The following is a 26,273-nucleotide window of genomic DNA, read 5'->3' as shown; positions in this document are numbered from 1 at the left end:
GTAGAGGAGTGGTGACACTAGAGGAGTGGTGACATTAGAGGTGTGGTGACACTAGAGGAGTAGTGACACTAGAGGAGTGGTGACACTAGAGGAGTAGTGACACTAGAGGAGTGGTGACACTAGAGGTGTAGAGGAGTGGTGACACTAGAGGAGTGGTGACACTAGAGGAGTGGTGACACTAGAGGATTGGTGACACTAGAGGTGTGGTGACACTAGAGGAGTGGTGACACTAGAAGTTTGGTGACACTAGAGGAGTGGTGACACTAGAGGAGTGGTGACACTAGAGGAGTGGTGACACTAGAGGAGTGGTGACACTAGAGGAGTGGTGACACTAGAGGTGTAGAGGAGTGGTGACACTAGAGGAGTGGTGACACTAGAGGAGTGGTGACACTAGAGGAGTGGTGACACTAGAGGTGTAGAGGAGTGATGACACAATAGAGGTGTGGTGACACTAGAGGAGTGGTGACACTAGAGGAGTGGTGACACTAGAGGAATGGTGACACTAGAGGTGTAGAGGAGTGGTGACACTAGAGGAGTGGTGACACTAGAGGTGTAGAGGAGTGGTGACACTAGAGGTGTAGAGGAGTGGTGACACTAGAGGAGTGGTGACACTAGAGGTGTAGAGGAGTGGTGACACTAGAGGAGTGGTGACACTAGAGGTGTAGAGGAGTGGTGACATTAGAGGTGTAGAGGAGTGGTGACACTAGAGGAGTGGTGACACTAGAGGAGTAGAGGAGTGGTGACATTAGAGGTGTAGAGGAGTGGTGACACTAGAGGAGTAGAGGAGTGGTGACACTAGAGGAGTGGTGACACTAGAGGTGTAGAGGAGTGGTGATACTAGAGGTGTAGAGGAGTGGTGACACTAGAGGAGTGGTGACACTAGAGGTGTAGAGGAGTGGTGACACAAGAGGAGTGGTGACACTAGAGGTGTAGAGGAGTGGTGACATTAGAGGTGTAGAGGAGTGGTGACACTAGAGGAGTGGTGACACTAGAGGAGTAGAGGAGTGGTGACATTAGAGGTGTAGAGGAGTGGTGACACTAGAGGAGTGGTGACACTAGAGGAGTAGTGACACTAGAGGAGTAGTGACACTAGAGGAGTGGTGACACTAGAGGTGTAGAGGAGTGGTGACATTAGAGGTGTAGAGGAGTGGTGACACTAGAGGAGTGGTGACACTAGAGGTGTAGAGGAGTGGTGACACTAGAGGAGTGGTGACACTAGAGGTGTAGAGGAGTGGTGACATTAGAGGTGTAGAGGAGTGGTGACACTAGAGGAGTGGTGACACTAGAGGAGTAGAGGAGTGGTGACATTAGAGGTGTAGAGGAGTGGTGACACTAGAGGAGTGGTGACACTAGAGGAGTAGTGACACTAGAGGAGTAGTGACACTAGAGGAGTGGTGACACTAGAGGTGTAGAGGAGTGGTGACATTAGAGGTGTAGAGGAGTGGTGACACTAGAGGAGTGGTGACATTAGAGGTGTAGAGGAGTGGTGACATTAGAGGTGTGGTGACACTAGAGGAGTAGTGACACTAGATGAGTGGTGACACTAGAGGAGTAGTGACACTAGAGGAGTGGTGACACTAGAGGTGTAGAGGAGTGGTGACACTAGAGGAGTGGTGACACTAGAGGAGTGGTGACACTAGAGGAGTGGTGACACTAGAGGAGTGGTGACACTAGAGGTGTAGAGGAGTGATGACACAATAGAGGTGTGGTGACACTAGAGGAGTGGTGACACTAGAGGTGTAGAGGAGTGGTGACACTAGAGGAGTGGTGACACTAGAGGTGTAGAGGAGTGGTGACACTAGAGGAGTGGTGACACTAGAGGAGTGGTGACACTAGAGGAGTGGTGACACTAGAGGAGTGGTGACACTAGAGGTGTAGAGGAGTGGTGACACTAGAGGAGTGGTGACACTAGAGGTGTAGAGGAGTGGTGAAACTAGAGGAGTGGTGACACTAGAGGAGAGTTGACACTAGAGGTGTAGAGGAGTGGTGACACTAGAGGAGTGGTGACACTAGAGGTGTAGAGGAGTGGTGACACTAGAGGAGTGGTGACACTAGAGGTGTGGTGACAGTAGAGGAGTGGTGACACTAGAGGAGTGGTGACACTAGAGGTGTGGTGACACTAGAGGAGTGGTGACACTAGAGGTGTGGTGACACTAGAGGTGTGGTGACACTAGAGGTGTAGAGGAGTGGTGACACTAGAGGAGTGGTGACACTAGAGGATTGGTGACACTAGAGGTGTGGTGACACTAGAGGAGTGGTGACACTAGAAGTTTGGTGACACTAGAGGAGTGGTGACACTAGATGAGTGGTGACACTAGAGGTGTGGTGACACTAGAGGTGTAGAGGAGTGGTGACACTAGAGGAGTGGTGACACTAGAGGAGTGGTGACACTAGAGGTGTGGTGACACTAGAGGAGTGGTGACACTAGAGGAGTGGTGACACTAGAGGAGTGGTGACACTAGAGGAGTGGTGACACTAGAGGTGTAGAGGAGTGGTGACACTAGAGGAGTGGTGACACTAGAGAAGTAGTGACACTAGAGGAGTGGTGACACTAGAGGAGTGGTGACACTAGAGGTGTGGTGACACTAGAGGTGTAGAGGAGTGGTGACACTAGAGGAGTAGTGACACTAGAGGAGTGGTGACACTAGAGGAGTAGAGGAGTGGTGACACTAGAGGAGTGGTGACACTAGAGGTGTAGAGGAGTGGTGACACTAGAGGAGTGGTGACACTAGAGGTGTGGTGACACTAGAGGTGTAGAGGAGTGGTGACACTAGAGGAGTGGTGACACTAGAGGAGTGGTGACACTAGAGGTGTAGAGGAGTGGTGACACTAGAGGAGTGGTGACACTAGAGGAGTGGTGACACTAGAGGAGTGGTGACACTAGAGGAGTGGTGACACTAGAGGAGTAGAGGAGTGGTGACATTAGAGGTGTAGAGGAGTGGTGACACTAGAGGAGTGGTGACACTAGAGGAGTAGTGACACTAGAGGAGTAGTGACACTAGAGGAGTGGTGACACTAGAGGTGTAGAGGAGTGGTGACATTAGAGGTGTAGAGGAGTGGTGACACTAGAGGAGTGGTGACACTAGAGGTGTAGAGGAGTGGTGACACTAGAGGAGTGGTGACACTAGAGGTGTAGAGGAGTGGTGACACTAGAGGAGTGGTGACACTAGAGGTGTAGAGGAGTGGTGACATTAGAGGTGTAGAGGAAATGGTGACACTAGAGGAGTGGTGACACTAGAGGAGTAGAGGAGTGGTGACATTAGAGGTGTAGAGGAGTGGTGACACTAGAGGAGTGGTGACACTAGAGGAGTAGTGACACTAGAGGAGTAGTGACACTAGAGGAGTGGTGACACTAGAGGTGTAGAGGAGTGGTGACATTAGAGGTGTAGAGGAGTGGTGACACTAGAGGAGTGGTGACACTAGAGGTGTAGAGGAGTGGTGACATTAGAGGTGTAGATGAGTGGTGACACTAGAGGAGTGGTGACATTAGAGGTGTAGAGGAGTGGTGACATTAGAGGTGTGTCGACACTAGAGGAGTAGTGACACTAGAGGAGTGGTGACACTAGAGGAGTAGTGACACTAGAGGAGTGGTGACACTAGAGGTGTAGAGGAGTGGTGACACTAGAGGAGTGGTGACACTAGAGGAGTGGTGACACTAGAGGAGTGGTGACACTAGAGGAGTGGTGACACTAGAGGAGTGGTGACACTAGAGGTGTAGAGGAGTGATGAACCAAAAGAGGTGTGGTGACACTAGAGGAGTGGTGACACTAGAGGAGTGGTGACACTAGAGGTGTAGAGGAGTGGTGACACTAGAGGAGTGGTGACACTAGAGGTGTAGAGGAGTGGTGACACTAGAGGAGTGGTGACACTAGAGGAGTGTTGACACTAGAGGAGTGGTGACACTAGAGGTGTAGAGGAGTGGTGACACTAGAGGAGTGGTGACACTAGAGGTGTAGAGGAGTGGTGAAACTAGAGGAGTGGTGACACTAGAGGAGTGGTGACACTAGAGGTGTAGAGGAGTGGTGACACTAGAGGAGTGGTGACACTAGAGGTGTAGAGGAGTGGTGACACTAGAGGAGTGGTGACACTAGAGGTGTGGTGACAGTAGAGGAGTGGTGACACTAGAGGAGTGGTGACACTAGAGGTGTGGTGACACTAGAGGAGTGGTGACACTAGAGGAGTGGTGACACTAGAGGAGTGGTGACACTAGAGGAGTGGTGACACTAGAGGAGTGGTGACACTAGAGGTGTGGTGACACTAGAGGTGTAGAGGAGTGGTGACACTAGAGGAGTGGTGACACTAGAGGATTGGTGACACTAGAGGTGTGGTGACACTAGAGGAGTGGTGACACTAGAAGTTTGGTGACACTAGAGGAGTGGTGACACTAGATGAGTGGTGACACTAGAGGTGTGGTGACACTAGAGGTGTAGAGGAGTGGTGACACTAGAGGAGTGGTGACACTAGAGGAGTGGTGACACTAGAGGAGTGGTGACACTAGAGGAGTGGTGACACTAGAGGTGTGGTGACACTAGAGGAGTGGTGACACTAGAGGAGTGGTGACACTAGAGGAGTGGTGACACTAGAGGTGTAGAGGAGTGGTGACACTAGAGGAGTGGTGACACTAGAGGAGTAGTGACACTGGAGGAGTAGTGACACTGGAGGAGTAGAGGAGTGGTGACACTAGAGGAGTGGTGACACTAGAGGTGTAGAGGAGTGGTGACACTAGAGGTGTAGAGGAGTGGTGACACTAGAGGAGTGGTGACACTAGAGGAGTGGTGACACTAGAGGTGTAGAGGAGTGGTGACACTAGAGGAGTGGTGACACTAGAGGTGTGGTGACACTAGAGGTGTGGTGACACTAGAGGAGTGGTGACAGTAGAGGTGTGGTGACACTAGAGGTGTGGTGACACTAGAGGTGTGGTGACACTAGAGGTGTGGTGACACTAGAGGAGTGGTGACATTAGAGGTGTGGTGACACTAGAGGAGTGGTGACACTAGAGGTGTGGTGACACTAGAGGTGTGGTGACACTAGAGGTGTGGTGACACTAGAGGTGTAGAGGAGTGGTGACACTAGGGGAGTGGTGACACTAGAGGAGTGGTGACACTAGAGGAGTGGTGACACTAGAGGTGTAGAGGAGTGGTGACACTAGAGGTGTGGTGACACTAGAGGAGTGGTGACACTAGAGGAGTGGTGACACTAGAGGAGTGGTGACACTAGAGGAGCAGAGGAGTGGTGACACTAGAGGAGTGGTGACACTAGAGGAGTGGTGACACTAGAGGAGTGGTGACACTAGAGGAGTGGTGACACTATCGTTATTTGGCCTTTTCCCCCAGCATTGTCCCAGCCATATTCTCGGCACCAGGAAGAATGAAGTCCTCCATAATAGTATGGGGCTTGCCTGTCCTAGCCAGTCTTCCACAATAGTATGGGGCTTGCCTGTCCTAGCCAGTCTTCCACAATAGTATGGGGCTTGCCTGTCCTAGCCAGTCTTCCACAATAGTATGGGGCTTGCCTGTCCTAGCCAGTCTTCCACAATAGTATGGGGCTTGCCTGTCCTAGCCAGTCTTCCACAATAGTATGAGGTTTGCCTGTCCTAGCCAGTCTTCCACAATAGTATGGGGCTTGCCTGTCCTAGCCAGTCTTCCACAATAGTATGGGGCTTGCCTGTCCTAGCCAGTCTTCCACAATAGTATGGGGCTTGCCTGTCCTATCCAGTCTTCCACAATAGTATGGGGCTTGCCTGTCCTAGCCAGTCTTCCACAATAGTATGGGGCTTGCCTGTCCTAGCCAGTCTTCCACAATAGTATGGGGCTTGCCTGTCCTAGCCAGTCTTCCACAATAGTATGTGGCTTGCCTGTCCTAGCCATTCTTCCACAATAGTATGTGGCTTGCCTGTCCCAGCCACTCGGTAGCTCACCATATAAGACTCTTCTAGCCTCTTCTTATTAATGGTATCTGTTGCTTTTATACATGTCTTGCTACACAAAGTCGTCTTAATTCTCACTCAACAAACTCCTGTGGTTTATTTTTCTAATGGTCATGTTTTCGTTTCTAAATGCGAGAGTGAAGGTTTTCCCGCGAGAGAGTAACGGTTCATGTGATTGGATGTTCATTATTTGTCTAGGCTACCTGTACTTGACATTGTGTTGTTATGTAATGTTATTTTTGCCAGTGAAACGAGGCTACTCAGGCAAGAAAAAAAAACTCACCCAAATGTATAGCCCCATTGTACCCCCGACGGCATTGCACGCACCCCTGTTTGGGATTACCTGGGCTAGGGCAGGAGATAGGGTCTATGGGCTAGGGGATAGGGGCTAGTGGATAAGGGCTAGCGGATAAGGGCTAGGGCAGGAGATAGGGTCTATGGGCTAGGGGGTAGGGGCTTGGGGATAAGGTTTAGCGGATAAGGGCTAGGGCAGGAGATAGGGTCTATGGGCTAGGGGATAGGGGCTAGGGGATAAGGGCTAGGGCAGGAGATAGGGTCTATGGGCTAGGGGATAGGGGCTAGGGGATAAGGGCTAGCGGATAAGGGCTAGGGCAGGAGATAGGGTCTAAGGGCTAGGGGATAGGGGCTAGTGGATAAGGGCTAGGGCAGGAGATAGGGTCTATGGGCTAGGGGATAGGGACTAGGGGATAAGGGCTAGCGGATAAGGGCTAGGGCAGGAGATAGGGTCTATGGGTTAGCGGATAGGGGCTAGGGGATAAGGGCTAGGGCAGGAGATAGGGTCTATGGGCTAGGGGATAGGGGCTAGGGTCTATGGGTTAGCGGATAGGGGCTAGGGTCTATGGGTTAGCGGATAGGGGCTAGGGCAGGGGATAGGGTCTATGGGTTAGCGGATAGGGGCTAGGGTCTATGGGTTAGCGGATAGGGGCTAGGGTCTATGGGTTAGCGGATAGGGGCTAGGGCAGGGGATAGGGTCTATTGGTTAGCGGATAGGGGCTAGGGCAGGGGATAGGGTCTATGGGTTAGCGGATAGGGGCTAGGGCAGGGGATAGGGTCTATGGGTTAGCGGATAGGGGCTAGGGCAGGGGATAGGGTCTATGGGTTAGCGGATAGGGGCTAGGGCAGGGGATAGGGTCTATGGGTTAGCGGATAGGGGCTAGGGCAGGGGATAGGGTCTATGGGTTAGCGGATAGGGGATAGGGTCTATGGGTTAGCGGATAGGGGATAGGGTCTATGGGTTAGCGGATAGGGGCTAGGGCAGGGGATAGGGTCTATGGGTTAGCGGATAGGGGATAGGGTCTATGGGTTAGCGGATAGGGGCTAGGGTCTATGGGTTAGCGGATAGGGGCTAGGGCAGGGGATAGGGTCTATGGGTTAGCGGATAGGGGCTAGGGTCTATGGGTTAGCGGATAGGGGCTAGGGCATGGGGATAGGTAAGAGGCAACTGTACTGTATATCTGGGCTTTCTCAGACTCAAACATATCCAACCACTCTCTTGTTCAAACCTCTCCCTCTGTTAATCTGTGTTGCTCAATCATCAGGGTGACCGTGCTAGAACAGAAAACACTGATTACAGCCGGTGTGTGTGTGTGTGTGTGTGGGGGGGGGGGGGGGGGGGGGGGGTTGCAAAGCCATGGAGCTCACCTCTTGTTTCTATGGCGGTACAGCAAACTATAGTTAATGATTACATGGCCGTCTCCGGGGCTTGTCAAAGTCAAAGACGGTGTACAGAGGCTATAGACACAGTGGAGTCACCCAGCAGCTCCTGCTCTACACACACAGAACGGGGAGCATGCTGATGAACAGTAATCTGGGGCCTAGTGCCTCGCTACAGAACGGGGAGCATGCTGATGAACAGTAATCTGGGGCCTAGTGCCTCGCTACAGAACGGGGAGCATGCTGATGAACAGTAATCTGGGGGCCTAGTGCCTCGCTACAGAACGGGGAGCATGCTGATGAACAGTATTCTGGGGCCTAGTGCCTCGCTACAGAACGGGGAGCATGCTGATGAACAGTAATCTGGGGCCTAGTGCCTCGCTACAGAACGGGGAGCATGCTGATGAACAGTAATCTGGGGGCCTAGTGCCTCGCTACAGAACGGGAGCATGCTGATGAACAGTAATCTGGGGGCCTAGTGCCTCGCTACAGAACGGGGAGCATGCTGATGAACAGTAATCTGGGGCCTAGTGCCTTGCTACAGAACGGGGAGCATGCTGATGAACAGTAATCTGGGGCCTAGTGCCTCGCTACAGAACGGGAGCATGCTGATGAACAGTAATCTGGGGGCCTAGTGCCTCGCTACAGAACGGGAGCATGCTGATGAACAGTAATCTGGGGGCCTAGTGCCTCGCTACAGAACGCGGAGCATGCTGATGAACAGTAATCTGGGCCTAGTGCCTTGCTACAGAACGGGGAGCATGCTGATGAACAGTAATCTGGGGCCTAGTGCCTCGCTACAGAACGGGAGCATGCTGATGAACAGTAATCTGGGGGCCTAGTGCCTCGCTACAGAACGGGAGCATGCTGATGAACAGTAATCTGGGGCCTAGTGCCTCGCTACAGAACGGGAGCATGCTGATAAACAGTAATCTGGGGGCCTAGTGCCTCGCTACAGAACGGGAGCATGCTGATGAACAGTAATCTGGGGCCTAGTGCCTCGCTACAGAACGGGGAGCATGCTGATGAACAGTAATCTGGGGGCCTAGTGCCTCGCTACAGAACGGGAGCATGCTGATGAACAGTAATCTGGGGCCTAGTGCCTCGCTACAGAACGGGGAGCATGCTGATGAACAGTAATCTGGGGGCCTAGTGACTCGCTACAGAACGGGAGCATGCTGATGAACAGTAATCTGGGGCCTAGTGCCTCGCTACAGAACGGGGAGCATGCTGATGAACAGTAATCTGGGGCCTAGTGCCTCGCTACAGAACGGGAGCATGCTGATGAACAGTAATCTGGGGCCTAGTGCCTCGCTACAGAACGGGAGCATGCTGATGAACAGTAATCTGGGGGCCTAGTGCCTCGCTACAGAACGGGGAGCATGCTGATGAACAGTAATCTGGGGGCCTAGTGCCTCGCTACAGAACGGGAGCATGCTGATGAACAGTAATCTGGGGGCCTAGTGCCTCGCTACAGAACGGGAGCATGCTGATGAACAGTAATCTGGGGCCTAGTGCCTCGCTACAGAACGGGAGCATGCTGATGAACAGTAATCTGGGGCCTAGAGCCTCGCTACAGAACGGGGAGCATGCTGATGAACAGTAATCTGGGGGCCTAGTGCCTCGCTACAGAACGGGGAGCATGCTGATGAACAGTAATCTGGGGGCCTAGTGCCTCGCTACAGAACGGGAGCATGCTGATGAACAGTAATCTGGGGCCTAGTGCCTCGCTACAGAACGGGAGCATGCTGATGAACAGTAATCTGGGGCCTAGTGCCTCGCTACAGAACGGGGAGCATGCTGATGAACAGTAATCTGGGGGCCTAGTGCCTCGCTACAGAACGGGAGCATGCTGATGAACAGTAATCTGGGGCCTAGTGCCTCGCTACAGAACGGGAGCATGCTGATGAACAGTAATCTGGGGCCTAGTGCCTCGCTACAGAACGGGGAGCATGCTGATGAACAGTAATCTAGGGCCTAGTGCCTCGCTACAGAACGGGGAGCATGCTGATGAACACTAATCTGGGGCCTAGTGCCTCGCTACAGAACGGGGAGCATGCTGATGAACAGTAATCTGGGGGCCTAGTGCCTCGCTACAGAACGGGGAGCATGCTGATAAACAGTAATCTGGGGCCTAGTGCCTCGCTACAGAACGGGGAGCATGCTGATGAACAGTAATCTGGGGGCCTAGTGCCTCGCTACAGAACGGGGAGCATGCTGATAAACAGTAATCTGGGGCCTAGTGCCTCGCTACAGAATGGGAGCATGCTGATGAACAGTAATCTGGGGCCTAGTGCCTCGCTACAGAACGGGAGCATGCTGATGAACAGTAATCTGGGGGCCTAGTGCCTCGCTACAGAACGGGAGCATGCTGATGAACAGTAATCTGGGGCCTAGTGCCTCGCTACAGAACGGGAGCATGCTGATAAACAGTAATCTGGGGCCTAGTGCCTCGCTACAGAACGGGAGCATGCTGATGAACAGTAATCTGGGGCCTAGTGCCTCGCTACAGAACGGGAGCATGCTGATGAACAGTAATCTGGGGCCTAGAGCCTCGCTACAGAACGGGAGCATGCTGATAAACAGTAATCTGGGGGCCTAGTGCCTCGCTACAGAACGGGAGCATGCTGATGAACAGTAATCTGGGGGCCTAGTGCCTCGCTACAGAACGGGAGCATGCTGATGAACAGTAATCTGGGGCCTAGTGCCTCGCTACAGAACGAGAGCATGCTGATGAACAGTAATCTGGGGCCTAGTGCCTCGCTACAGAACGGGAGCATGCTGATGAACAGTAATCTGGGGCCTAGTGCCTCGCTACAGAACGGGAGCATGCTGATGAACAGTAATCTGGGGCCTAGTGCCTCGCTACAGAACGGGAGCATGCTGATGAACAGTAATCTGGGGCCTAGTGCCTCGCTACAGAACGGGGAGCATGCTGATGAACAGTAATCTGGGGCCTAGTGCCTCGCTACAGAACGGGGAGCATGCTGATGAACAGTAATCTGGGGGCCTAGTGCCTCGCTACAGAACGGGGAGCATGCTGATGAACAGTAATCTGGGGGCCTAGTGCCTCGCTACAGAACGGGAGCATGCTGATGAACAGTAATCTGGGGCCTAGTGCCTCGCTACAGAACGGGAGCATGCTGATGAACAGTAATCTGGGGCCTAGTGCCTCGCTACAGAACGGGGAGCATGCTGATGAACAGTAATCTGGGGGCCTAGTGCCTCGCTACAGAACGGGAGCATGCTGATGAACAGTAATCTGGGGCCTAGTGCCTCGCTACAGAACGGGAGCATGCTGATGAACAGTAATCTGGGGCCTAGTGCCTCGCTACAGAACGGGGAGCATGCTGATGAACAGTAATCTGGGGCCTAGTGCCTCGCTACAGAACGGGGAGCATGCTGATGAACACTAATCTGGGGCCTAGTGCCTCGCTACAGAACGGGGAGCATGCTGATGAACAGTAATCTGGGGGCCTAGTGCCTCGCTACAGAACGGGGAGCATGCTGATAAACAGTAATCTGGGGCCTAGTGCCTCGCTACAGAACGGGGAGCATGCTGATGAACAGTAATCTGGGGGCCTAGTGCCTCGCTACAGAACGGGGAGCATGCTGATAAACAGTAATCTGGGGCCTAGTGCCTCGCTACAGAATGGGAGCATGCTGATGAACAGTAATCTGGGGCCTAGAGCCTCGCTACAGAATGGGAGCATGCTGATGAACAGTAATCTGGGGCCTAGTGCCTCGCTACAGAACGGGGAGCATGCTGATGAACAGTAATCTGGGGCCTAGTGCCTCGCTACAGAACGGGAGCATGCTGATGAACAGTAATCTGGGGCCTAGAGCCTCGCTACAGAACGGGGAGCATGCTGATGAACAGTAATCTGGGGCCTAGTGCCTCGCTACAGAACGGGAGCATGCTGATGAACAGTAATCTGGGGCCTAGAGCCTCGCTACAGAACGGGAGCATGCTGATAAACAGTAATCTGGGGGCCTAGTGCCTCGCTACAGAACGGGAGCATGCTGATGAACAGTAATCTGGGGCCTAGAGCCTCGCTACAGAACGGGAGCATGCTGATAAACAGTAATCTGGGGGCCTAGTGCCTCGCTACAGAACGGGAGCATGCTGATGAACAGTAATCTGGGGGCCTAGTGCCTCGCTACAGAACGGGAGCATGCTGATGAACAGTAATCTGGGGCCTAGTGCCTCGCTACAGAACGAGAGCATGCTGATGAACAGTAATCTGGGGCCTAGTGCCTCGCTACAGAACGGGAGCATGCTGATGAACAGTAATCTGGGGCCTAGTGCCTCGCTACAGAACGGGAGCATGCTGATGAACAGTAATCTGGGGCCTAGTGCCTCGCTACAGAATGGGGAGCATGCTGATGAACAGTAATCTGGGGCCTAGTGCCTCGCTACAGAACGGGGAGCATGCTGATGAACAGTAATCTGGGGCCTAGTGCCTCGCTACAGAACGGGAGCATGCTGATGAACAGTAATCTGGGGCCTAGTGCCTCGCTACAGAACGGGGAGCATGCTGATGAACAGTAATCTGGGGGCCTAGTGCCTCGCTACAGAACGGGAGCATGCTGATGAACAGTAATCTGGGGCCTAGTGCCTCGCTACAGAACGGGAGCATGCTGATGAACAGTAATCTGGGGCCTAGTGCCTCGCTACAGAACGGGGAGCATGCTGATGAACAGTAATCTGGGGCCTAGTGCCTCGCTACAGAACGGGGAGCATGCTGATGAACAGTAATCTGGGGCCTAGTGCCTCGCTGAACTCTCTTTAGCCACCGTGTACTCCATGTTCTGTGGGACTAAGGGTTTTCACATCTGGGCGTCGAAGCCAGTTCCACCACTGATTTTCATTCTTCCCCTCTATTTCAAGAGCTGATTTAAACCTGGGACACCAGGTGGGTTCATTATCAGGTAGAACAGGAATCCTGCTGTCGTCTGGACCTCCAGGCTCGGATGTGAATAGCCCTGGCCGAGGCCTATCCTGCTGATATGGGCTGCTGTCAGGGCCGAGGCCTATCCTGCTGACATGGGCTGCTGTGAGGGCCTAGGCCTATCCTGCTGATATGGGCTGCTGTGAGGGCCGAGGCCTATCCTGCTGACATGGGCTGCTGTGAGGGCCGAGGCCTATCCTGCTGACATGGGCTGCTGTGAGGGCCAAGGCCTATACTGCTGATATGGGCTGCTGTGAGGGCCTAGGACTATCCTGCTGACATGGGCTGCTGTGAGGGCCTAGGCCTATCCTGCTGATATGGGCTGCTGTGAGGGCCAAGGCCTATCCTGCTGACATGGTCTGCTGTGAGGGCCTAGGCCTATCCTGCTGAGATGGGCTGCTGTGAGGGCCGAGGCCTATCCTGCTGACATGAGCTGCTGTGAGGGCCGCGGTCTGGCCTACTATAGCAAAGTCCATGTGGGGGGGGGGGGTGACCACTCACACAGCCACACCTGAACGACCTTCAGACTACTGCAGAGTGGTGAGGAGGGTATGGGTCAATCTTACACGGTAACTCAATGACTGTCTTTCCCTGAAAAACACTATCTGATGAAGATAGATCGTATACAGACCATATACAACTTTAACACACGCTCTAGTCAATGTTTTCTTTCTTATGGCTGTTTTAAACATCACCTTTATCCCTCAGACCAGCGACAGTTGAAAATATTTGAAACCGTTGTGTGGCAGTTGGAGAAACACAGATTATGTTGGCCTATATATATTCCTCCTCCTCAGTTTTATATATATATATGTCTAGAACGTGTGTTAAAGTTGTATATGGTCTGTATACGATCTATCTTCATGTTGGAAAAAGCTGTCTAATCCCATTCCTTAGGCCTACCTTCTGAGACAGACGGATAAACAGCTGTCTAATCCCATTCCTTAGGCCTACCTTCTGAGACAGACGGAGAAACAGCCGTCTAATCCCATTCCTTAGGCCTACCTTCTGAGACAGACGGAGAAACAGCCGTCTAATCCCATTCCTTAGGCCTACCTTCTGAGACAGACGGAGAAACAGCCGTCTAATCCCATTCCTTAGGCCTACCTTCTGAGACAGAGGGATAAACAGCTGTCTAATCCCATTCCTTAGTCCTACCTTCTGAGACAGATGGAGAAACAGCTGTCTAATCCCATTCCTTAGGCCTACCTTCTGAGACAGATGGAGAAACAGCTGTCTAATCCCATTCCTTAGGCCTACCTTCTGAGACAGACGGAGAAACAGCCGTCTAATCCCATTCCTTAGGCCTACCTTCTGAGACAGATGGAGAAACAGCTGTCTAATCCCATTCCTTAGGCCTACCTTCTGAGACAGATGGAGAAACAGCTGTCTAATCCCATTCCTTAGGCCTACCTTCTGAGACAGATGGAGAAACAGCTGTCTAATCCCATTCCTTAGGCCTACCTTCTGAGACAGATGGAGAAACAGCTGTCTAATCCCATTCCTTAGGCCTACCTTCTGAGACAGATGGAGAAACAGCTGTCTAATCCCATTCCTTAGTCCTACCTTCTGAGACAGATGGAGAAACAGCTGTCTAATCCCATTCCTTAGGCCTACCTTCTGAGACAGATGGAGAAACAGCTGTCTAATCCCATTCCTTAGTCCTACCTTCTGAGACAGATGGAGAAACAGCTGTCTAATCCCATTCCTTAGGCCTACCTTCTGAGACAGATGGAGAAACAGCTGTCTAATCCCATTCCTTAGTCCTACCTTCTGAGACAGATGGAGAAACAGCTGTCTAATCCCATTCCTTAGGCCTACCTTCTGAGACAGATGGAGAAACAGCTGTCTAATCCCATTCCTTAGGCCTACCTTCTGAGACAGATGGAGAAACAGCTGTCTAATCCCATTCCTTAGTCCTACCTTCTGAGACAGATGGAGAAACAGCTGTCTAATCCCATTCCTTAGTCCTACCTTCTGAGACAGATGGAGAAACAGCTGTCTAATCCCATTCCTTAGTCCTACCTTCTGAGACAGATGGAGAAACAGCTGTCTAATCCCATTCCTTAGGCCTACCTTCTGAGACAGATGGAGAAACAGCTGTCTAATCCCATTCCTTAGGCCTACCTTCTGAGACAGATGGAGAAACAGCTGTCTAATCCCATTCCTTAGGCCTACCTTCTGAGACAGACGGAGAAACAGCTGTCTAATCCCATTTCTGTTTATCTAGGAGCCTATACTGTATATACCTATTCCACGGTTGTTTATATGGATATCCCTTCTGAGACAGTTGAAGACAGTTTGAGAAAGTGATTCCTCTTCCTTACCTTGACAAACAGGGAGATTTCGGGCGCATTGGGGTCATCAGCAGTGGCACTGTCCTCGTCCAGAGTAACGGCTTCTAGAGTCTCGATGGTCTTCAGACTGTAGTCCACCGGTTCTTCCTCCTCCTTGTCGCTCAGACTCTTCTCACTGTGGCTGTAGGCATCCACCAGCCTGTCCTGCAGGTTGCCCTCGCGCATGGAGGAGGAAGAGGAGGAGGACGATGATCGTCTCGAGCCAGCTCCATCACCGTTAACCTCGAGCACAGACTCAACCTTTGCTGCTAATTTCATCTCCTCCACCGTGCACTCATCCTCCTCTTTGTTGCCGTACGAGAAGGATGAAGAAGAACAATCTTTCTCTGCTGCCGGTGCTGCTGTCTGTTCCGGCGGGTCTCTGGTGTCCATGTAGTCCGGCGAGGATCGCTTCCCTCTCAGGGAGGAGTACACCTGCTCCTCTCTGTGGAACGCCTCTTCCACCTCACTGGGTGTTTCATAGATAACTCCTTGGTTCTCATATTTGGCCTCGGCGGGACTGTCGGGCCGCTCATACACGTTGCCCTCCGCTACGGTCTCGTACAAGTTCTCCATGCTGGCCGCTTCTCTGGCTGAATGTTCAGGGCCGACTGGGGAGAGTTGTTCCTTACCAGGTTGCAGCGACTGACTAACTGACTGGTGATTGTCTGTTGGCGCACTGGTCTCTCTCGCTCTGGGTGCAACGGGCTCTCTCTCTCTCTCTCTCTCTCTCCCCCCTCCCCCTGGTTACGCGCATGAGTGAGCTCTAGCAATGATAACTCAGACAGAACTTTGATCCTTCAGTAGCAGCCCGGTATCAGGTGATACATGCTGGATGCTTGTAAGGAGACCTGGTTATAAAGACTTTAATGATGGCTGGTATTTCACACGTAACTATTTGATTTGGATTCATTAGGATCCCCATTAGCCAATAATAATAACAGTATTGGAGATGTCACATAGCACATCTATACTATATTAAAAGAAATAAGGTATGACATCATTGTGACATCCTGTATATGAACAAGTGAAAACAACTTGATAAAGTATGAAATCTGGTCTGGACGGTAAAATACACATGAACAGTGAACACACTGGTACAGATGGGAACAGAGCATGTAGGCTCCCCAACGATACCCTACACCTTATATAGTGCACTACCCCAGAGGGTTCTGGTCTAAAGTAGTGCACTATTAGGGAATAGGGTGCCATAGGGCTCTGGTCTAAAGAGGTGCACTATATAGGGAATAGGGTTCCATAGGGCTCTGGTCTAAAGTAGTGCACTACATAGGGAATAGGGTTCCATAGGGCTCTGGTCTAAAGTAGTGCACTATATAGGGAATAGGGTTCCATAGGGCTCTGGTCTAAAGTAGTGCACTATATAGGGAATAGGGTTCCATAGGGCTCTGGTCAAAAGTAGTGCACTATATAGGGAATAGGGTGCCATAGGGCTCTGATTGTGCTCACATTAGACTGGTGTGGACGATTAAAAGCTGCATTGGGATCTGATTGTGATCAGATCTCCCACCTCCGGAGGTAGACAGGGAACATTTGTATCTGGATGGTAATCAAGTCTAAACAGATCTTTATAATGAAGCCATTTAACCCGGCGAGAGTCGATGCCCCCCCCCCCCCTGAAACATAATTAGCATAATAAAAACATTTCCTAAATAAAGCTGTCAATTAAAGCTAGCGATAACTACTCACCCTAACGAACCCTAACGACGCACCCTGACGCCTAGCGATATCTGCATCGGTTGTGTCTCAATCCACTTCATCCACTGATGTTACACTTCCGTATCTGCGGTGAAAGGTAACGGAGCTAGGTTTGAGAGCGGGGGTTTGTCAGAGCGGGGGTTTGAGAGCGGGGGTTTGAGAGCGGGGGTTTGTCAGAGCGGGGTTTGAGAGCGGGGGTTTGTCAGAGCGGGGTTTGTCAGAGCGGGGTTTGTCAGAGCGGGGTTTGAGAGCGGGGGTTTGTCAGAGCGGGGGTTTGAGAGCGGGGGTTTGTCAGAGCGGGGGTTTGAGAGCGGGGGTTTGTCAGAGCGGGGGTTTGTCAGAGCGGGGTTTGTCAGAGTGGGGGTTTGTCAGAGCGGGGGTTTGTCAGAGCGGGAGTTTGTCAGAGCGGGAGTTTGTCAGAGCGGGAGTTTGTCAGAGCGGGGTTTGTCAGAGCGGGGTTTGAGAGCGGGGGTTTGTCAGAGCGGGGTTTGTCAGAGCGGGGTTTGTCAGAGCGGGGTTTGAGAGCGGGGGTTTGTCAGAGCGGGGTTTGTCAGAGCGCGGTTTGTCAGAGTGGGGGTTTGTCAGAGCGGGGGTTTGTCAGAGTGGGGGTTTGTCAGAGTGGGGGTTTGTCAGAGCGGGGGTTTGTCAGAGCGGGTTTGTCAGAGCGGGGTTTGTCAGAGCGGGGTTTGTCAGAGCGGGGGTTTGTCAGAGCGGGGGTTTGTCAGAGCGGGGGTTTGTCAGAGCGGGGTTTGTCAGAGCGGGTTTGTCAGAGCGGGGTTTTGTCAGAGCGGGGGTTTGTCAGAGCGGGGGTTTGTCAGAGCGGGGGGTTTATTAGAGCGGGGGTTTGTCAGAGTGGGGGTTTGTCAGAGCGGGGGTTTGTCAGAGCGGGGGTTTGTCAGAGTGGGGGTTTGTCAGAGCGGGGTTTGTCAGAGCGGGGTTTGTCAGAGCGGGGGTTTGTCAGAGCGGGAGTTTGTCAGAGCGGGGTTTGTCAGAGCGGGGTTTGTCAGAGCGGGGGTTTGAGAGCGGGGGTTTGTCAGAGCGGGGTTTGTCAGAGCGGGGGTTTGAGAGCGGGGGTTTGTCAGAGCGGGGGTTTGTCAGAGCGGGGGTTTGTCAGAGCGGGGGTTTGTCAGACCATGAGACATCCCGATCTTCTCACAAAATCGTCTGTAGCGTCCGAACAGTTTGGGCTACACGCTAATATGACCCCTCTGTGGAAAGGTGAGACTGAAAGTACCCTGGTTCATTAATGGAAGTGTAGATGGAGACAGTTTAGTGCCAAAAATAAAGGGGTAAAATACATGTAACAAATCTTTCCTGATCTTTCTCTCAGATTTAGGATCGGCGTTTCAGAATAAACTTCCTTTAGATGTGTTTGTTGTTCCGTGTAGTGAATCTGTTATTCAATGTGTTTCTATTGGCTAACAGCAGTAAGGCAAAATATTTTATATTAACAAATTATTTTGTAATACTCTTTTTTATATACTTCAAAGGGGTCTTAAAATTCCAAATCAAATAGCAAAATGACCCTTGGTGTGACCTTCTTCAAACAATTCCACAGATGTGACCTTCTTCAAACAATTCCACAGATGTGACTGGTTTCAGGAAACATACGTCACGGGTCACTACTTCACAGGAGAGACGTTTGAATGTAAACTTTTTATTTTTACATTCATTACAGAATTCCCAACACACTAAGCGTGTGCCCTCAGTCCTCTACTCTACTACCAGATATCTATAACACTAAATAAATGTGTGTATAGTGTGTATGTTATCGTGTGTGTGTGTGTCTGTGCCTATGTTTGTGTTGCTTCACAGTCTCCGCTGTTACATAAGGTGTATATTTTATCTGTTTTTTAAATCTAATTCTACTGCTTTCCCTAGTTACTCTATGTAGAATAGAGTTCCATGTAGTCATGGTTCTATGTAGTACTGTGCGCCTCCCATAGTCTGTTCTAGACTTGGGGACTGTGAAGAGAACTCTGGTGGCATGTCTTGTGGGGTATGAATGTGGCACGGGTGTCTGAGCTGTGTGCTAGTAGTTTAAAGAGACAGCTCTGTACATTCAACACGTAAACACTTCTTACAAAAACAAGTAATGATGAAGTCAATCTCTCTTCCACTTTGAGCCATGAGAGATTGACATGCGTATTATTAATATTAGCTCTCTGTGTCCATCCAAGGGCCAGCCGTGCTGCTTTGTTCTGAGACAATTGCAATTTTCCTAAGTCCCTTTTTGTGGCACCTGACCACACGACTGAACAGTAGTCCAGGTGCGACACAACTAGGGCCTGTAGGACCTGCCTTGTTGATAGTGTTGTTAACTTCTTGCGACTATAGGGGGTGCTGTTTCAAATTAGCATAATTGTCTTTACAGATGAAACTGCTTCCTACTCAATTCTTGATCGTACAATATGCATATTATTGTTATTATTGGATAGAAAACACTATCTAGTTTCTATAGCCGTTTGAATTATGTCTCTGAGTGGAACAGGATTTTTTCTACAGCGAAATCCATGACAGGTTTTGCGAATGTCTCAGAGCGAAGCTCTGATCTCAGTTCAGTTTAAAGAGTTGTGTATATCCTATGGAACGACACGAACTGCACCCGCCTTCCCCTGGATGTCAGTAAGCAATGAGAAGTGGAATGGGCTTCCTGCGTCACTCTCAGAGGTTATAAAAGACCAAGGAGTGAAGTGCGCTATCTTTTCGACGTTGAACTTTACGCAGAGGGAGACCTGGGCATGCCATTTTCGAGCGCGCAGTAATGAACTTTAGATATATCAGTCTGTAATTTAATTTGATATAGGTGTTAGAAACATCATAACGAAGCTATTTGAAACCGAGTTATATCAGATTATGCGAGTATATTGCTATTTTTCGGAATTTCCTCAGTATTGCGTATTGAGGATTTGGACACGTTAGCTAATGTTAGCAATTGTTAGCTATAGTTAGCTGCTATATCAGAAGTTGAATGCAACGTTTTACAACCAAGCAACGATTCTTTTGGACAAAGAACAACCATGGCAAGATTCTGATGGAAGCTCGTCGAAAAGTAAGAGCTATTTATGATGTTATTCCGTTTTTATGTGGAAAAATGTAAACTCAATAATGGTGATTAGTGACGTCACTAGTCTGGCTGTAACGCACACTGTATGTCTAGTAACGTTAATTTTAAAAATCTAACTCTGCGGTTGCATTAATAACTAATACATCTTTCATTTCATGTCCAACCTGTATTTTTTTAGTCAAGTTTATGAATAGTTTTTGATAAAAATATTTGTATTTTCAAAATGGCGCCGGCCTGATTGCTTGAGTAGTTGAACACTATTTCCATTGTGTAAGCACGATTTGTGCCGCTAAATATGCACATTTCGATCAAACTCTATATGGATTGTGTAATTTGATGTTACAGGAGTGTCATCTGAAGAATTCTGAGAAGGTTAGTGAAAAAATTTATATATTTTGGCAATGTTGACGTTATCGCTCTCTTTGGCTAGAATCTATGCTGGGGTAATGTTTGAAAATGTGGTATGCTAATATAACGATTTATTGTGTTTTCGCCGTAAAACATTTAGAAAATCTGAAATGTTGTCTGAATTCACAAGATCTGTGTCTTTCCATTGCTATGTGCTGTGTATTTTTAAGAAATAATTTATGATGAGTAAATTGGTAATACACGTTGCTGTCTGTAGTAATTCTAGGAGCTTTGGTGAGATTTGTGATGCTGGCTGCAATGGCAAACTATGATTTATACCTAAAATATGCACATTTTTCTAACAAAACCTATCCTATACCATAAATATGTTATCAGACTGTCATCTGATGAGCTTTTTTCTTGGTTAGTGGCTATCAATATCTTAGTTTAGCCGAATTGGTGATAGCTACTGGTGTTGAGAAAAAATGGTGGACAAATTAAAAGGGTGTCTTTTGCTAACATGGTTAGCTAATAGATTTACATATTTTGTCTTCCATGTAAAACATTTAAAAAATCTGAAATGGTGACTTGATTCACAAGATCTGTATCTTTCATTAGGTGTCTTGGACTTGTGATTTAATGATATTTAGATGCTACTATTTAAATGTGACGCTATGCTAGCGATGCTAATCAGTGTGGGGGGGGTGGGGGGGGATCTCGGATCCGGGTTTCAGAGGCAGTAGAAGTTAAGAAGGTAGAAACTAGGGCCTGTAGGACCTGCCTTGTTGATAGTGTTGTTAAGAAGGTAGAAACTAGGGCCTGTAGGACCTGCCTTGTTGATAGTGTTGTTAAGAAGGTTGAAACTAGGGCCTGTAGGACCTGCCTTGTTGATAGTGTTGTTAAGAAGGTAGAAACTAGGGCCTGTAGGACCTGCCTTGTTGATAGTGTTGTTAAGAAGGTAGAAACTTGGGCCTGTAGACCTGCCTTGTTGATAGTGTTGTTAAGAAGGTAGAAACTAGGGCCTGTAGGACCTGCCTTGTTGATAGTGTTGTTAAGAAGGCAGGGCAGTGCTTTATTATGGACAGACTTCTCCCCATTTTAGCTCCTGTTGTATCAGTATGTTTTGACCAGGACAGTTTACAATCCAGAGCTACTCCAAGCAGTTTAGTCACCTCAACTTGCTCAATTTCCATGTTATTCATTATGAGATGTAGTTTAGGTTTAGGGTTTAGTTAATGATTTGTCCCAAATACAATGCTTTTAGTTTTTTGAAATATTTAGGGCTAACTTATTCCTTGCCACCCACTCTGAGACTAACTGCAGCTCTTTGTTAAGTGTTGCAGTCATTTCGGTCATTGTAGTAGCTGACGTGTATAGTGTTGAGTCATCCACATACATAGACACTCTGTAGTAGCTGACGTGTATAGTGTTGAGTCATCCACATACATAGACACTCTGGCTTTACTCAAAGCCAGTGGCATGTCGTTAGTAAAAATTGAAAACAGCAAGGAGCCTAAACAGCTGCCCTGGGGAATTCCCGATACTACCAGTAAGGGGCCTAGACAGCTGCCCTGGGGAATTCCTGATTCTACCAGTAAGGGGCCTAGTCAGCTGCCCTGGGGAATTCCTGATTCTACCAGTAAGGGGCCTAAACAGCTACCCTGGGGAATTCCTGATTCTACCAGTAAGGGGCCTAGACAGCTGCCCTGGGGAATTCCTGATTCTACCAGTAAGGGGCCTAGTCAGCTGCCCTGGGGAATTCCTGATTCTACCAGTAAGGGGCCTAAACAGCTACCCTGGGGAATTCCTGATTCTACCAGTAAGGGGCCTAAACAGCTACCCTGGGGAATTCCTGATTCTACCAGTAAGGGGCCTAAACAGCTACCCTGGGGAATTCCTGATTCTACCAGTAAGGGGCCTAAACAGCTGCCCTGGGGAATTCCTGATTCTACCTGGATTGTGTTTTAGATTCTTCCATTAAAGAACTCCCTCTGTGTTCTGTTAGACAGGTAACCCTCTCACCAGGCTCGAATATGACTCTCACAATATTAACTTATGTAGAGTATCTGTCTCAGAAGGTAGGCCTAAGTATCTCAACAGCCGGTGAGAAGGACATCTCCTTCATGTTGTAAACAGTCTAGGGTGATGACAATAGGGTATTAACTTCAGATGAAATGATTATAGGTTTCTGTTATTGTATCAGAATAGGCTATTGAAACACTAAATGACTCCACCAAGGCAACATGCATAAGGTTCAATATGTGTATTATTTCATTTTCAAAGCACAAGATCAAAAGATTTTTTAAAAATAAACCCCACTGAGTCATGCATAAACTCATGTCCAAATTTATTTAATATTTATAATATTCCAAATTATTAAAATTATTTAAAGCTTAATAACTCGTTGGCTCCAAAAAAAAAATGATGACACAGAAAGTCCAGAAGCACCTCACGTTGTGACTACTAACTACTTGTAGATATTCCTTCGGTGAAGTATGGCAGTTCCTCCTTGCAGGTTTCCTCACAACATCCACAGCAAGCACCGCTATCAATGCAGACAGTACTCCTTAGCCGTAACCGATATCCCATGGGAACATTAACTCGTTAAGCTTTCCCAAGCAATTCTCTCTCTCGGTGTCACACGATGCTAGGCTAACCTCAAGGCTGTCAAATACCTCCACGATGAGACAGTAGCTTCAGTCTTTACTAAGTCTTAACAAAATTATAACAACTCTCTTATATAATAAAATCGGTATTTCCCTTCATGTCTGGTATGGGTTCTGTTCTAGTTTTGTCGTCTTCTTTTATCATTTTTCTTCACCGACGGTCCAAATGTAAAACGTCCATCCTTTTCTCAACATCTCTCTCCCTCTCTTTTTTTTCTCCAGACCTCACGTTAACCAGGTCCACTCTCCCATTGGCCACAGCTTAACAAGCGACCCTATTGGGCAAAACTTAAACTTAAAAGTAAACCAACTTATTCACTTATACATTAAATAAAAATGTCTTCAAAAAGAAATGCATTAACAACATTACAATTTAGGAGCAATTCAATCCCCTTTTAAATCTAATACCAATTAATTATAACAATAATAAACTCAATACCTAGTTCAAACAAGGGTACTATTATTGTTAGTAAAGACTGAAAAAAGCAAGGGGCCTAAACAGCTGCCCTGGGGAATTCCTGATTCTACCTGGATTATATGTGAGAGGCTTCCATTAAAGAACACTGTGTTCTGTTAGACAGGTAACTCTTTATCCACATTATAGCAGGAGGTGTAAAGCCATAACACATTATAGCAGGAGGTGTAAAGCCATAACACATTATAGCAGGGGGTGTAAAGCCATAACACATTATAGCAGGGGGTGTAAAGCCATAACACATTATAGCAGGGGGTGTAAAGCCATAACTCATTATAGCAGGGGGTGTAAAGCCATAACACATTATAGCAGGGGGTGTAAAGCCATAACACATTATAGCAGGGGGGTGTAAAGCCATAACACATTATAGCAGGGGGTGTAAAGCCATAACAATTATAGCAGGGGGTGTAAAGCCATAACACATTATAGCAGGGGGTGTAAAGCCATAACACATACGTTGTTCCAGCAGCAGACTATGATCGATAATGTCGAAAGCTGCACTGAAGTCTAACAAGACAGCCCTCACAATCATTTTATCATAAATTTCTCTCAGCCAATCATCAGTCATTTGTGTAAGTGCTGTGCTTGTTGAGTGTCCTTCCCTATAAGCGTGCTGAAAGTCTGTTGTCAATTTGTTTACTGTAAAATAGCATTTCATCTGGTCAAACACATTTTTTCCAGAAGTTTACTAAGGGTTGGTAACAGTCTGATTGGTGGGCTATTTGAGCCAGTAAAGGGGGCATTACTATTCTTGGGTAGCGGAATGACTTTAGCTTCCCTCCAGGCCTGAGGGCACATGCTCTCTAGTAGGCTTAAATTGAACTCAATTGACTCACCTTACTTAACTCAAAATTACACTCACTTATGGAATTCTAAATGACAATGCTTGCATTTCATAATTTGGTCAGTTATACTTGGATGTGTACAGTAGAGTTGGCGTTTGCAAATTAAAACATCACTAACTTTTCTTGGGCACGTGAGACGGTAGCGTCCCACCTCGTCAACAGCCAGTGAAACTGCAGGGCGCCAAATTCAAAACAACAGAAATCCCATAATTTAAATTCCTCAAACATACAAGTATTTTACACCATTTTAAAGATACTCTTGTTGTAAATCCAGCCAAAGTGTCCGATTTAAAAAAGGTTTTACGACGAAAGCACACCAAACGATTATGTTAGGTCAGAGCCAAGTCACAGAAAAAGACAACAATTTTTCCAGCTAAAGAGAGCAATAACAAAAAGCAGAAATAGAGATAAAAATTAATCACTAACCTTTGATAATCTTCATCAGATGACACTCACAGGACTTCATGTTACACAATACATGTATTCTTTGTTCGGTAAAGTTCATATTTATATCCAAAAATCTGAGTTTAGGCAAGACGCTACTGTATCACTTGGCAAAAAGCCTGAGAAAATGCAGAGCGCCAAATTAAAATGAATGACTATGAAAATTACCATAAAATCAAACTTTCATTAAATCACAAACAATCTAGGAATCACACAATCAGACTAGTTGTCCATCAATCTAAAAGAGCAGCTTGTGAAAAAGGGAAAAGATTTCATTGCATATTCCTTGGCTGTGGATGAGAGCACCGACATTTCTGACATTGCCCAGTTGTCAATTTTCATCCGCGGAGTGGACTCCAGCCTAAGCGTGAAAGAGGAGTTTTTGGCTTTACGTCCTATGCATGGCACAACTACGGGGCATGATTTGTATGAAGAGGTGTCAAGATGTGTAAATGAGATGGAGCTGCCTTGGGAAAAACTCGTGGGTTTGACAACCGACGGAGCACCTGCGATGTGTGGACACAGGAGCGGACTGGTGGCGAAGATACGGGAAAAGATGCAAGAGGAAAACGCGACAGGTGAGCTGACAGCTTATCATTGTATCATACACCAGGAAGCGTTGTGCGGTAAAGCCTTGAAAATGGAGCATGTAATGAGCATCATCACGCGCACAGTTAACTTTATCAGAGCCAAAGGTTTGAATCACCGCCAGTTCAAGGCATTTCTGACGGAGTTAGAAACGGAGCATGGTGATTTGCCTTATCACACAGAGGTGCGATGGCTAAGCCAGGGAAAGGTGCTTCAAAGATGTTTCGAGCTTCGTGAGGAGATTTGTCTGTTCTTGGACAGCAAAGGGAAAGACACAACACAACTCCGAGACGAAATGTTTCTGTGTGAAATGGCTTTTCTGTGTGACATTACGAGTCATCTGAATGCAATGAACTTGCAGCTGCAGGGTCGGGATCATGTCATCTCTGATATGTACAGTACAGTGAAGGCATTTAAAACCAAACTGACTCTGTGGGAGACGCAGATGCGGAAAGAAAATTTGAGCCACTTTCCCAGCTGCCAGACCATGAAAGAGAAGCTCTCTACCAGTGCGTTCCCGAGCGCACAGTTGGCTGATAAAATAGGTATGCTTGCCGCTGACTTTCGACGCCGATTTGCTGACTTTGAAGCACAAAAAAGCAGGTTGGAACTGCTCGGTAACCCATTTGCTGTTGACGTGGAAAGCTCACCACCAAACCTCCAAATGGAGTTGATTGACCTCCAATGCAATGATGCACTGAGGGCAAAATATGCGGCAGTGGGTGCTGCGGAGTTCGCCCGTTTCCTCCCCGACACAATGCCCCAGCTGCGCATCCAGGCTGCTCAAACGTTGTCTATGTTTGGCAGCACATACCTGTGTGAACAACTGTTTTCTTTGATGAACCTGAACAAAACATCACACAGAAGTCGACTTACTGCTGAACACCTCCACTCAATTCTGAGGATTTCCTCAGCTCAGAGCCTTACCCCGAACATTGATGAACTTGTGGAAAAGATGGGACACCACCAAGTATCACCCTCAACCTCAAACAAGTGAACATTACTGTGCAATCACATATTTAGAGTTTTTACTCAGTTCAAGTTTAAAAGTTAAAGTTTAATATTTGTTTTCACTGCATGTTACTTCTCCTTAAACAAAGTGTTGTTTTTGATTAATAGATTTTTGCACTTTATTTTATTGTATTTCAATCCAATTATATTTTAAAAATATTTCAGTTGAGTGGATGATAGAAAATTGCTATTATTGTTTTTTTCTTTGAAGTAAATTTAGCCCAC

The 26,273-nt window shown here is 48.4% G+C and overlaps 1 protein-coding gene across 2 annotated transcripts in view; it reads right to left on the bottom strand.

Moving 5' to 3' along the window:
• The window catches only part of LOC129825614 (chloride intracellular channel protein 5-like), a 206,588-nt gene extending 191,016 nt beyond the window's left edge, over positions 1–15,572 (bottom strand). For both annotated transcript variants that reach the window (XR_008754919.1, XM_055885825.1), the window contains exon 1: positions 14,880–15,572. Coding sequence is in view for 1 of the 2 variants with exons in the window: in XM_055885825.1 (XP_055741800.1) it covers positions 14,880–15,464 (585 nt within the window). In the remaining variant the exon portion in view is untranslated. The remainder of the gene's footprint in view (positions 1–14,879) is intronic.
• Between the last annotated feature and the right edge of the window lie 10,701 nt (positions 15,573–26,273).

This window comes from Salvelinus fontinalis, chromosome 27 (assembly GCF_029448725.1).
Source record: "Salvelinus fontinalis isolate EN_2023a chromosome 27, ASM2944872v1, whole genome shotgun sequence".
Lineage (NCBI taxonomy): Eukaryota > Metazoa > Chordata > Actinopteri > Salmoniformes > Salmonidae > Salvelinus > Salvelinus fontinalis.
The sequence above is the reverse complement of the archived record's forward strand: the minus strand, read 5'-3'. Positions and strand labels throughout refer to the sequence as shown.